At 32.9% G+C, this 14,837-nt stretch overlaps 2 protein-coding genes across 2 annotated transcripts; one reads left to right on the top strand and one right to left on the bottom strand.

The window, feature by feature from the left end:
* Window positions 1–3,991: 3,991 nt before the first annotated feature.
* Window positions 3,992–13,424, bottom strand: LOC123696169 (putative inorganic phosphate cotransporter). The gene is made up of 11 exons (XM_045642225.1): window positions 13,350–13,424; window positions 10,191–10,330; window positions 9,342–9,521; window positions 8,767–8,905; window positions 8,227–8,444; window positions 7,066–7,215; window positions 6,496–6,628; window positions 5,955–6,079; window positions 5,258–5,380; window positions 4,847–4,985; window positions 3,992–4,155 (listed from the first exon to the last, which is right to left on the bottom strand). The coding sequence occupies exons 1-11, from the start codon at window positions 13,369–13,371 to the stop codon at window positions 4,067–4,069; spliced, it is 1,458 nt and encodes a 485-aa protein (XP_045498181.1). The 5' UTR covers window positions 13,372–13,424; the 3' UTR covers window positions 3,992–4,066.
* A 504-nt stretch (window positions 13,425–13,928) lies between these two features.
* Window positions 13,929–14,381, top strand: LOC123696196. The gene has a single exon (XM_045642256.1). The coding sequence runs from the start codon at window positions 13,929–13,931 to the stop codon at window positions 14,379–14,381; it is 453 nt and encodes a 150-aa protein (XP_045498212.1).
* Window positions 14,382–14,837: the final 456 nt, after the last annotated feature.

Raw genomic sequence — 14,837 nt, 5'->3', positions numbered from 1 at the left:
ATTATAAATTGAGAAATACTGTAAAATAACTTTTAATTAATTAATTTACAATTTCCCTTCATAAAATACTTTAGCTAGGTGAACCATGTTGGAAAACTTTGTAAATAACCTGCGGTAATACTGCATTTTCCGGGATAAAGAGGAAGCTATTTTATTATCCGGGATCCATCGGTAATCTTTATTACTTCTTCTGAACCTTGTATAAACAATTTCATGAAATATTTTTGAATAGAAGTGGATAAAAATTGTTGTTTTGATAATTACGTTTTTATATATCTTTGAAATAATAGGTACTTAAGTACTTAAGTAGATGAACTTGGAAGACAGACAACAATAATAGCCAATTTTTTTTTTTAATTTTTTTTATTATTTCAATTAGCAAACCATTAATTGTACAGACCTATAGAATATAATATTATACTTAGTATCTTACAGACTAACACACATAATAAAAAAAATGTGTGCGTGTACATGTGTACACGTGTACACACGTAAGAAGTGAAACTTCTTTGACCTTATTTAAAAAAAAAAGACGGGTTGCACTCCGGAAGTGCCGGCAGAAGTGAAAACGCGCGTAGTAGAGAGGGGATAGCTGTCTACTCTCCATCCGTCTTACGCTTTTTCGATCAGGTCACGTGTCCTGACGAGAGTTTAAGATTTTATACCCATTACAGAAAAAGTGCTCAACGCCGCTAAAGAAGTTTTCACTTCAATAATTTACTACAAGCAACTTTACAGAAATACGTCGTACGTAGGGATAAGAAAGAGATGTCGCGTAACGGAAAAATGTCACGCGTAACGAAAAAATGTTACACTAAATTTTTTCCAACCCCGATAAAGAAGTTTCACTTCAATAATTTATAAGTCATAAGCAACTACACTAATAACAATTCACGGCACTGAATATTATATAGATATACAAATATTTGTATCGGGAAAACCACAAAAAAATATATTTGTGTAATGCTGCTAAATGTACATTATGCTGTTTACTGTTGTATTTTAAAAATGTGTATTTTATGGCGCCTAACGTCAAATTCACGGCAACGTAAATTAGCTTACCGCTCGCGGCTTCGCCCGCTTTGATTAAAACCTAATAAATCATATACTAAAACCTTCCTCTTGAATCACTCTATCTATTGAAAAAAAACTTCATTAAAGTCCGTTGCGTAGTTTTAAAGATTTAAGCATACCAAGGGACAAAGACAGAGAGAGTGACTTTATATTAAGTAGTGATTTTATGTTTCTGATGTTCTTTTCTATATATTTTGATATTCAGTCACAATATGTATTCATATGGCGTATTCATTGGTCAGTCGGTTGGATGGTCGGTTATGTAACAATATAACTTAATATTACAAGGTATGCTTGGTTGTTGAGTCAATCCTGCTACATTAATATTGCATTTAACCCGTTAACACAGTATATCAAAAAACACGAAAGCCAAAAGAATATTAAATTACATTCTGATAATTAATGAAATACAAATAAAATTACGCCCAGTTATGGTATAAATGGAGCAGTTATCAGAGTCAAACGGAATGATAAATTACGTAACTCGTTTACAGTTAAATAATAATTAATCAAGCAAAATAATGAATAGTTTTAATGCTTTCACGGAAGGTATCGCGGGATATTCCTTTGTAAGTGATGTAATTCAGTATGGTAAATATTTTAAAATGATTTAGTTTAACCCTTAATGATACAATATTATTAGACTCAACACGCGAGGCCGGGTTGAACATTAATTATTTGAATGTAATCAGAATGTACTGCGATTCTACACAGCTACCTAATTGATTTTGGTAGTTGATAACAAATCGAAGCAAGTCAACGACTATTAGCAATGTGAGGGTAGTTGGGCCGAACGTCGTATAAACAACGTCCGTGCCCCTAGGCACGATTCGTACGAATGCGCCACGATTCAAAGGAAAGCGGAATTTTATAGTATTCTACAGCGAAGCATGTTTTGACAGGAAATAGTGACAACTATTCATGCGCAAAATTATCTAACAATATGATAATATAATATATTTTATAACCCTCTTGTTTTTAGACAATAGATTTTTTCTTCTTTATTCGGAAAGCGGTCAAGCATAAATAACAGAATTTCATATATTTCATTAGATTTAGAATCACGTAGGCTTCAGTAAGTTCGGAAGGTTGGGTCCTGTCAGACCTGATTAAGGTATGTTAAATGTTTAAACTAAAGCCCTGGAAGAGATTTAAGAGAGGTTTCCTAAGAAAATGGGAATGTGAAACATATTGTGAAAAGGGCAATTTTTTCTTTTACATTACCTACCGAATTCCTAAACTAATATTCTGTATAAATATATTTATCAGATTGTAGGTTGTATTAAATACATTCAATACAAATATTATGTTCTTTAATTCATACCTATTAATGTTATTAATATAACTTTAATTTTGTAATAAAAATAGTGTCACATGTATAACAATTAATCATGAAAAGATATGCTGTTTACATATTACAAGACCATCTTTTTCAATGTGGTTAAAAATGCAAAAAAAAAATGGTTTTCGAACCCCCATTTCTATCAAATTTCTACTAATCGATAAAAAGTATTTATGTAAAAAAGCGTGTGTGTCGAACATACCTATCAGAAGTGAAACTTCTTTGGCAAAATTCAAAGATCCAAAATCGTCGCCTTAGTTCAAGAGGTGACGGTATTGCCATGACGCGACCTAGAAGTTTTACTCTCAAGAATAGAAAAAAATCGATCACGAGGCGGGACTCGAACCCGCATCCTTTCGCGCCATTCCGGGGCGGATGCCCCACCAACTCAGCCACTCGTGACTCGCCAGAGCGATCGAATTTATTCTATTCTTACCAAAATCGTCGCCTTAGTTCAAGAGGTGACGGTATTGCCATGACGCGACCTTGAAGTTTTACTCTCAACGCGCCTAAAGTAGTTACACTTCAAAAATTACCTTAGCCATGATTCAATTTATTGTCTAAATAGTTTTCAAAGAAAAGCCCGCATAGTTCCCAGATTTCCGGGATAGAACCTATCCTATGTCAAAGTTACTCTTATTAATTTACGTGTGCTTAATTTCATTGTAATCGGTTAAGTAAGTAGTATTTGCGTGAAAGAGCAAATATACACATCTACACAATATACACATACAATATACATTGTACATCCAGGCTCACAAACTTTCGCATTTATAATATTAGTAGGAAGGATTCAATTGATTTGTTAATGCATACATCTAGCAATTAATTCCCAATAATTAATTAATTTAAGGGCCGATTTTTCAATGCTTGGATAAAACTTATCCGTCCAATAAAGTATTACACGATAATATTAAAATGTCACGTAAACTGTCAAATACGGGCAATTAGAATACGTTTTTAAAATGGTAGTTTTATATATTATTCGACGAATAAGTTTTATCCAAGCATTGAAAAATCGGCCCTTAATTAACAATTACTGTTCTTGTTTGTTGATTGACAAAGTGATTATATTCATGAGACGTTTGACAACATTATATCCTTATCATGGATAATCCGGTATGATCTTGTGTAAACTACGGAATTAATTTACCTGTTCATGAATTATTAATAGATATTAACACTTTCAAGTAATTAATGTATATCACCTATTTTGTACACTTAGTTTATTATATAAGTTTTAATTCTAATACGCTTTAGATAACTTTAAGCTGTATCCCATTGTAGTTTGTAATTGTACACATTTTGTTGGGTTGCGATCTGCTCGTAAAATTGATGTGGCGCCTATGGACCCGGCAAGATCGTGGCCTGTTGTGTGTATTTAATTTGAATAAATAAATATAGTTTTGGTAAACAATTATTATAACCTCTTCCACAATTATTTAAGAAAAAAATATTTCTGTGTTATGTTTCTTTACTAAAAGTTGTATATAAGTAGTAAAGTAGTTATCTGTTTGAAATTGATTCCTACATCAATCTTTAGATAAACATAAATGTAAAATAAAAACATTTTTGCTTGCTAGGAAACATTTTTATTTTTATTCGTAAGTTTTTATATAAAATACAAAATAGTTTAATAAGCGCAAATCTTCAATTATCTTCTTGGGGTAGTTTTTCTTGTTCATGTTGTACTTTTGAGGCGTCTTCGTTGTTAATTTTTAATGCTGGCTTTATTTCCTCTGAAAAATAATAGAAAGTTACATCTTGAAACCTGGCTTGAAATTTAATATTTTAAATAAATTGGGATCTAATTCACGGCGCAATCTGTCTGGAAATAAGAAATCATAATACGACCCCAGTAAATGAATTGAATTGAATGATATCTCTGATTATAATAATTTGTAACGCTCAAATTTTAACACGCACAATATAAGAATACTATCATAATATAAAGTAGGTATAACTGTATAAAAAAGTTCCCTACTAATCGTAGATGTTGATGACATTTTATCTATACTTTAATATTATAAATCTAAAGAGTTTGTTTGTTTGTTTGAACGCGCTAACCTCAGGAACTACTGCTCCGATTTGAAAACTTATTTCGGTTTTAGATAGCCCATTTATCGATGAAGGCTATATAGGCTATATACCGGGTGTAATCGTTAAGTGTGCGCAGGCGATTATTCCGTAACTATTACAGATATCAAAAAACTTTAAACCGATATTGAAAGTACTATATACCTAAACAGTAAAATGATAATAATAACTTTTTAAAAATAAAACGAGAAATATCCAAAAATGTTACATGAAACGCTCCCACACTTAACGATTACACCTTGCATATCACGAGCGGAGCACTGCGGGTACAAGCGCAGGGCACAGCTAGTAATTGATATATTGATTTACGTCACCATGAGTCGAAAAACTTACCAGGATCTTTTTTGTCCAGGTAATGTGGATCGTCCCATTCCTGTCGGTCAGCGCTGATGAAGATCACATAGAGAGTATTAGTGACTATACTCAATACAGCCGCTGCTAAAAATACTATTTTCCAACGACTAACATCAGTCTGAAATAAATGAATTATCCTTGTTATAGGAACCGTAGAGGAGAAGTGAATTTTAAAAGATATTGTAAATAATTCTTGAATAAAATGTATTTAATACAAAAAGTCTGACACCAAATATTGTATTATAGGCTAAAAGTAAATTATAAATTTCGTAGTTTAAAAAAATATAAACTATTATGTATACATATATTACAGTATTTAATTATTAAACTAAGAATTTTCTATTAATCTTAACGTTCTTCATTCAAAAATAGGTAGCTAGTTATACTTACAGGGTCATTCCTTAAAATTAAACTTGTCACAATAGGAGTGCACACTGCACCCATAGCTGTAACAAAGTTTGTGAGAGCAAGCATAACTCCAGCGTAGTTCGGTGATAGATCTAAGTGGCTCATCTGTAAATTAAATCATAAACATAATATATACTGGCTATAAATAAAACTTTTGATACAATTAAAAAAAGGTAATTCATGAAGTTATACTTCTATGGCGCGATGGAGAAAAATGATGAGAGTGAATTTTTACGATGCGCGCGCACACCGACACCTAAATTTAACAGCATGAAGTTAGTTCTAGGTGGTATGAAAATTGATAACTATGTTCAAGTTGTATATTCTAGTATTTTTTCTATACGCCAAAGAAGATTTAGTTATAGTAGACGCCTATCAAACTGTAGGATATTATGATATTAATTATATATCTCTTATTATTTATTAGCTGTGCCCCGCGGTTCCACCCGCATTGCTCCGCTCCTGTTGGTCTTATTAGCCTATAGCCTTCCTTGATAAATGGGCTAACACCGAAACAATGTTTCATATCGGACCAGTAGTTTCTGAGATTATCGCGTTCAAATAAACAAACACTTCAGATTTATAATATTAATTAGTATAGATTAAATCTCAATAATGATTATGATACTAAAAATAAATACAATGAATTATAATATATTAAAATAAATAAAATTCTTACAACATAGCCAGCATTGGTGAAACCGCAAAGAGTAAGCGTCACTGTCAACATTACTAAAGCTAAAGTTTGACTATCCGGCCCAATATAGGATAATCCTATTAATCCTATAGTCACACCGGTTATACCTGGAAAAAAAATAAACACCAAAATAATTTGTATAATTGGCAATAAATTCAAAGACTTAAATCATTTTTATCGATCGTTATAAGATAATTTTTATCGCGTAAAAATGATTAAATTCTTTTATTTACAACTGAATGAAGCCGGCTACTCACGTACCTGCAGCAGAGGCAATATTGGAATTGCATCTTTAATTGGCTCCCTAATTATTGTGATTTGTATAGGCAAGCAATTTAGAGAACAGCTGAAATTGCTCCGACCGCCGCGCCGTGCAGCCGAGATTGTTCCAATATTGCCCCTGAGGCAGGTACGTGAGTAGCCGGCTTTACTAAACTCATATAAAATGAGTATTAACAATTGTATAAAATAATATAAAAATACCATACTCATGCATTTACTTAAAACATTACTTTTGACTTACTTATAGTATTGAATAATCGCCGCAAGGTAACTAATCTCAGGAATCCCTTATTGAACATTTTTTCACATGCTAACGTAGAAACTATGATACCAATTAACATGCCAATGTACGGGAGAGCGGACAGCGTTGCACTCTGAAAACGAAATCATTTATTCGTATGCAATTGTTTCGATAATAGTTGAGTCAGAAATGTTTGCTACGAAGCAGTAATCCTCGAGCTAAAATGAAGGAATTGGTACACTTTGACCACGAAACTTAAATAAATAAAAGTCCTATCAAACATTTTCATTTATTATGACAAAATAACAATATATTGGTAGGTACTGTAGTTTAGTTATGTTAATTAATTTAAAAACTTATAAAATTAGCGAAGATCAATTTTGAAATTGTAATTATAATATTTTCGAAACTGCAAGAACCATTACAATAGACCATAGCCTATAATATTGTTAAAACTAGAGGAGCTGTTTTTAAGTTTAGTTTTATTTATCGTCTATAAACCTATTGTTCCAAAAGATTGATACCCATAAAAATACAACAAAAATTAGGTAAAAAATAAGATAAACTTACATTAGTCAAACTGATTTTCAATCCCTTCTCCAAGTAGGTAGGCATGTCAACAAAAAACAGTATGTATACAATGGAACAACCAACATGAGCAGGCAAAACTGCCCAAAAAGCTTTAGTGGTCAGAATACGACGCCACGGTGTGTGGAAACTCTGAAAATTAGCATTATTTTAAAGGCTAAATGTGGGAAAGAAACAAGAATAAACACTACATACAAAATCCTAAAATAAAAACATAATATTATACATCCACGTTTCTATCATCAAAATCATTTTATACATAGTATCGAAATACTATAGCGTATTTAATCATTAATATGAATATTACGTAGAGCCGGCTATTCACGTACCTACAGCAGGGGCAATATTGGAATTGCACCCATAATGGGCTCCTTAACTGTGATATGTATAGGCAAGCAATTTAGAGAACAGCTGAAATTGCTCCAACCGCCGCGCCGTGCAACCGAGTTTGTTCCAATATTGCCCCTGCGACAGGTGCGTGAGTAGCCGGTTTTAATCAAAGTAAATATGATATGTTTGTGTATTCAATAATAATCATGTTATAATCCTATTGAATTCGTAGCGTTTGTATACAATACATCTATTCAAATTGGGATAGTTGTTATTCTATTCATTATCTATTATTTTATCGTGTTTTTATATAATTCTATCAATACTTTCTCTAGATAACAAAATACATGTACTTCATCCTTATTCATCACTACTAAAACTGAATTTGATAAAAAATCTGACCCAGGAATAAATTAGGGTGACCCACTCTTAGCACGGGGTAAAACAATAGTTTAATTATTACCAACATATCTAAAATCAGCCAATCCGTTTCGTTACAGATAGTTTAGTGTAATTATATTGTGACACAAGCATTTAATATAAACAGATTTAAAACAATCAACGCTTTTACGTCCTTCTAAATTTTCATTGTCAGAAGTCGAATGACATAAGGCATTCATTTGTCAAATTCACCTTCATTATAAATAATCACTACATAGTATAAAACCAATCATTTTCTCGCTATCAATATTATATCCTTAGGTACCTACGCTTGATTATATAAAATAGAATGAGAGAAGGTTCTTCAATATACTTTTTTAAATTTTACGCGCGAAGGCCCTACAAACACCTAGTAAAGTATAAAATACTCACTTTAGAAGTGGTCGTGTTTAGACCGCTCTCAATATATTCTTGCTCTCTAGCTGACATAAGACGATGCTGGCCCGGAGTACTTGCAGCAAAGAAGTGCCAAATCAAAGCATTCGCGAACATTATAGCAGATATTGTGTAGAATATCAACTTCCAGCCCATAGTTGATGCAGCTAATAAACCAGACAGAGGCATTGCTATGACGATGCCTATTTGGCTACCTGTTACAAAAGTAGTGTTGCTTATAGTAATATTCGACAATTGTTTATAAATAATATTTTGGTTTCTAGATAAATATAAATTATCATGAGCTGACTTTTATAGAAAAGGAAGCACCTTTTGTAAGTGTCATAATCCTCTCAATACATTTTTTTGACGAAAACAATGTTTTTATAGAATGAAATATAAGAAGACAGTTGACGGTCTATTGATATTAAAGAAGAAAGTTGAAAGGATGATTAAATAGGTAAATAAATAAATAAATATTATTATGTATAATATGAACAAAGATATTATTATGACCATATTGACGTATATTTTTACCTGCATATACAAACCCCGTGTAAGATGTCCTCTCATGTCCAGGCAGCCATCGCCCAAGCAACGTTTGACTTGCTGGGTATAAACAGGCTTGGCTCAAACCCATAATCATTCTGCAGGCACATACTATTTTCCAGCCACCCTGGAAGTAAAATAATGTATAAGTAATGTATTAAAGCATGTATAACAAACGACAGACAGTACTAGAGTTTATAGTACGTAGATAGATAAATAAAATGTTAATTCAAAAACACCAAAAAAAAAACAATGACAATGACAGAAAGTAGGTAGTGGTAGAAATGGTACATATTTGAAAACGGTTGTAGCTGGTTTTATGTTGATTTTAATATGATTCATAATAACTTGCAAGGAGCCAAGGAAGCCTATTTTTATGGAATTTTGACTTTACCATAAAATTGTTTTTAAAATCGGAAATACTTACAAATATTTTCAGCTTAGTAAATTTAGTAACCACAATTACCGGTATCATAATATAGCCTCAAGGGCACTCGTTCTTTACTCATATTTTAAGATACTTGAGTCTTTTTTTACCATTCCTAAACCTGAAGAACACTCACCACTTTAATAACCGAAGGTAGGAAACCACAAATGAAGCCATTGGTTAACAAAGCGACCATCAACACCAGTTTCCCGCCAAACCGCTTGGACAGGAGACCAGCTGGTATCTGCATGATCATGTAGCCCCAGAAAAACGAGGACAGTATGAGTCCTTGTGTCTTTTTGTCCCAATTGTATATCTGGAATTATTGGTTTAAGTTAATTGAGATTTGAGCTTGATCTAATAAAGATTTATTCTTATTGATATTAAAGTTAATAAACGTAGAACTTATATGCATGGCATCTAGGCGCTCGGTAAAGACGAGCCAAACGACGTGTCAAGGGCAATACCTTTTTTTTTTAAAGTGGGGAAATCTTCCAAAGATACTCACGGCGCCGGCCACGGCCCAAGGGCACTATCTACATTTTCGAAAACCGTTTTGCCAGATTTTTTACCCTTATAGCTCTGGTTTACACTAGATAAACTGATGAACAATACTTAATTTTATCTTAGATATAGATATAGAGATCATTAAGTTATAGCTTGTAGAGATAAGACGTGTAGAGTTGGATGCTTGTAAGCTTGGCTCTACATTAGATCTCAGATATCTTTTACAGTGTAAACGATTCTTGGAAACATTTTACATGAAAATATTCTTGTGAAATCGTTAAACGTAGTTGACTTGACCAAATACTTTATATCCTTGCGTATATTTAGGCTATTATAAAACTCTGATGTTTTTCCTCATTGGCCTCAAATACATTGATAAAACTGTTTATACAGCATTTATCAAAGAAAAGTTTTGATTTTAAATTAAATCTTTACTTTATGATATTTGTTTAGATCTAAAATGTAGCAGCAATCTTACCTCAACCTTGGAATCTTTTTGTCTGTTTGTATCCGTCATAGCCAGAACCGCTACGCCCATACTGCCCCGTGCGATAAACAACGTCATCATATTTATGCACATGCATAGAATTTGTAAATGTCGAATCCCAAATCCATACTCTGTTAAATAATAAAAATATTTTCTAAATTAGCGATGGTAAAAGGAATTTACGAAAACGTTTTGATTTTTTAACTCTCCTGGCCAAAAATATGAATAAAGAGCAAAGGAAATATAAATATATGGAAAAACCCCTTTTTTACTTTCATAGATATAAACATCTGCAGTGTGCACAATAATAATTAGATTTAAATTGAAAAATTCGGAAAGGTATTTTATTTATTCGACTTGTTACATGCTTTAAATGTTATATAATTATGTAACATATTAAAAAAAATATATATATCTTTATTGAGTACAAGAATTAATACAGTACAGTTACAGTGTGGCTCTGTCTTCCTAGCTAGGAAAATCCTGTGTTAAGGAAGACAGTTCCTTCCCAGAGAACATGTTCAGTACAAAACAAAGATTACATTAAAAAAAAAACAGAGAAAGTAAAAAAAAAAAACATATAATAAATACAGCTGCGCGTTTACAATTTTTTACAAGTATAGTGTGCGAGTTTGTTAGTGTGAGTGTGTGTGTGTGTGTGTTTGTTAATGTGTGTGCTTGTGCATGTGAGTGTTGTGTGTTTCTGCATGTTATATTATTAACATCTATCCATTATTAATTATGAGCTGCTCTATTTCATCATAGTCATAATTGTCAAGCCATTTAATGACCGCTTTTTTAAATAAGCTGTTATTTAAAGTCCTAACTTTTTGGGTCCTACTTATAATATTGTAAAACTTAGGGGCAGCAAAATGAAAAAATCTTTTAGCAAACCTACTATTAGTACGCGGCATAGGGAATCGGTCTCTTCTTTTATTAACACTCAGTAAGGCTGGAACTGTCTGTGTATGGTATCGTCGTAGGATTTCCTTTAAATATATTTTCCGTACGCTTAATAAGTTTGAATCCTTAAATAGATTTGTAGTGGGATATCTGAATGGTAATTTTAATGCTACTTTAATAATTGCCCTCTGAACTCGTTCGACATGAATAAGGTGGGACTTAGCCATGCCTCCCCATGCACATATGCAATAGTTTAAGAGGCTTTCTATTAGTGCCTTGTATGTTAGTAAAACGGTATTTTTATTTACTACTGCTCTTAGATTTTTAAATAGAATCCTTCGTAATCGCGTTACTAGATAAGAGGCCTGAACATCCCATTTTAAGTGACTGTCTACCTGTATACCTAAGTATTTGGTGTGCTCGACTCGAAGTAGTTTCTCGCAATTGCAAGTGGTCTACAATCTGGGAATCCTATTGCATGGGAAGGTATGAATTTTTATTTCAAAATCAGGTGAAGGAGAGAGAGAGGTGATATTATTAAAGAAAGAAAGAAAAAGTTTATTTACTGGCACACAGCCTCACAAGGACATTATGAAAACAATTTATACAATACTTATATGGGAATAAAAATACACGTTGAAGTGTGTTAGTCTGTGAAGCATGATGGGATAAAAAGGGAAATCACTCGGTGAACATGTGTGACGTAAAAAACAATTACAATGTCTAGGGTGTTCCTAATACCTACATCCTTTATAGTGAAAACTTACTATAAACACACTTTTTTATACATTTAGGAGGTAGAGCATAAAAATAAGTATTATATTAATAATATTTCTAGAATATAAGCACGTAAACTTAGTTTATGTTGTCATGTTTATGACAATTTCTCTCTTTTCCCACTTATTTCCTAATATACTTGCTTCGTATAAATAACACTATTATATCAGAACATAATATTATATGCTTTAATTGGACATCAAAAAAGATAAAAATAATAAAAGAAAAGTATTTCTCTTTCTATTATAAGAAGCACGTGCTAAAAGTTACTTCAAGCTTGTATAGTCAAACCTAGAAGACGATCAAAACGGAAAAAAATCAAATACGTTGGTTTAAACTGATTTAAAACGCAATTTATTCGACATGTATAACATTATATAAATGGATAACACAGCATTTATTATCATATAACAAATAATAATCATTGTTTGAAGAAAAATATTATTTACCTACTTATGTGATCTTATATTTATTACGTAACAATATGCGATAATGTTGAAATAGTACAGTCAAAATTATCTACTAAAATATTTTCATAGTCATCAACAATATTTAGTAGATAATTTTGTTGAGGTCTGATACATAGTGAATCATCACTACATAGTATAAAACAAAGTCGCTTTCTCTGTCCCTATGTCCCTTTGTATGCTTAAATGTTTCAAACTACGCAACGGATTTTGATGCGGTTTTTTTATAAGATAGAGTGATTCAAGAGGAAGGTTTAAGTATATAATATTCTATTAGGTTTTTTAGACAAAGCCGCGGGCGGTAAGCTAGTAATTAATAAAAAGAGCGTGTGTGCCGAGCATACGTGTCAGAAGTAAAATTTCTTGGGAAGATTCGAATCGTCCTTACTCCATGACGTGACGGTATTGCTATGACTCGACCTTAAATTGTATTCTAATCGCGCCCAAGGAAGTTTTACTTCAAAAGGAAATACGTGTATTATTTTGCAATTTGTAATTTATAAAGAATAGAAAAAATTCGATCATAAGTCGGGATTCGAATCCGTCATTTATACACATAAAATGGAAAACATACAAGAAAATTCGATTGCTCTGGTGGGATCACGGATGGCTGAATAGGTCAGGCGTTCGCCCAGGATTGGCGTGAAGGACGCGGGTTCGAAACCCGCCTCGTAAACAATTTTTTTCTATTCAATATAAATTTATATTTATTGAATTTAAATAGAAGTGTCGACAGTAATCAAACCATGTTATCCATACACATTACACATAATATATAATGTGTGACCGCAGGGCATTGCTAGTCAATTATAAATTTGTTATCATAGCACAGAAACATACAAACACACATAAAAACATCACTTGCTTTCTAACAAAATGGGTAAAAATAATCATACGTGATTATAGAAAATATTTTTAAAACCGAAATGGAACATGTAAAATTAATATTTTTATGGGATATTTAAAAATTAATTCAAGCCAAGCCTAAGTTTAAAATACTTACTTTGTACTTTCTCTTCGCTCATTTTATTTAATATCACAAATATCACTATAACGTGCTACTGTCTGCTTCTGATTGAATAATGTGTTAATATACAAAACCCGAGTTTAACAAACATCAAACAAATGTAATCCATATTACAATAAGATAAGGGTAGAAATTGTCTAGCGCAGTTGATTTAAGATAATTTCTAAACTAATAAGAATCAAGGAACTCTATTGTCAACAAGAAATATTACGTAAATGTGATATAATGATGTGTGATTAATTTAACTAAAATTTGCGACTCTGTCTGCGGGAGTTGTAAAACAATTTTCCTCATACAACTTTTTTATAGAATTCTACGTGATTCCTACTGAATGGAGGAAAAGCTTCCTAGTCCCATTTTTTAAAAACAAAGGTGACTTAAGATGGTGTAAAAACTATTGTGCCATGAAACTCATGTCACATACACTTAAGATATGGGTGAGAGTCATCAACAATCGACTCCTGCAGTTGGTTAATATCACCGAAAACCAATGTGGCTTCATGAAACAGAAATCAACTACACTGTGTGAAAATTTTATTGGAGAAGCATAGGGCAATGAAGAAAGACATCCATCATGCATTTATCATCTGGGAGTCCCTGCGGTCACAGAATGTTCCAGAGTATTATATCAACATAAGGTTACTACTTAAGGTAAGAAGTCCGGCAGGGTTGAGCAAGGAATTTGAGGTGGCAGTGGGTGTCCATCGAGGTTCGGCGTTGAGTCCGCTAATTTTCATCACACACGTCATCATAAATTATTTGACTACAAACTTGCAAAGAGAACCCCCCTGGGATTTGTTGTACGCAGACGATATTGTACTGATTAGAGATAGTGCCGAAGATCTCGAAGAAGCACTGGTGAATTGGAGACACGCCTTAGAGACCGCAGGTTTTAAGATCAATCGTCAAAAGACGGAATATAATATGCAGTACTGCTATGGCTCAAATAACCAAGATCGCACTATTCACATTCAAAATCACCCGCTTAACACTGGCTGGATGAAGTAGAAGGAACTGTCCGGCGTACTCTGTGACAACATGATGCCAGTGCGTGTGAAAGGCATACAAATCAGCGATCCGCCCAGCTCTCATTTATGGTAGTGAATGCTGGCCTATAAAACAGGCCCATTCGAAAAATACAAGCAGCGGAAATCAGGTTGCTCAGATGGGCTGGAGGTGTTACCCTTGCCGACAAAGTGAGAAACACTCATATCCGTGGTAGCTTCAAGATAAGACCAATTGAAGAGAAGCTGCCGGAAAGGCGTCTCCAATGATATGGCCACGTGATGAGAAGACCTGAAAAGCATAATATGACCAAGCGAGTCTTGGCCATAAATTCTGGACCGAAAAAGCGAGGTAGACCCCTACAAACTAAGATGTCTGTTATCAACAAAGACCTGAAGAAAGCTCAAGTAAATTATTCGAAACCCGGAAGCGATGTCTCTGGCGAAGAATGACGAGGAG

Source organism: Colias croceus, chromosome 12, assembly GCF_905220415.1.
Source record: "Colias croceus chromosome 12, ilColCroc2.1".
Classification (NCBI taxonomy): Eukaryota; Metazoa; Arthropoda; class Insecta; order Lepidoptera; family Pieridae; genus Colias; species Colias croceus.
This window is presented reverse-complemented; position numbering and strand designations above follow the sequence as displayed.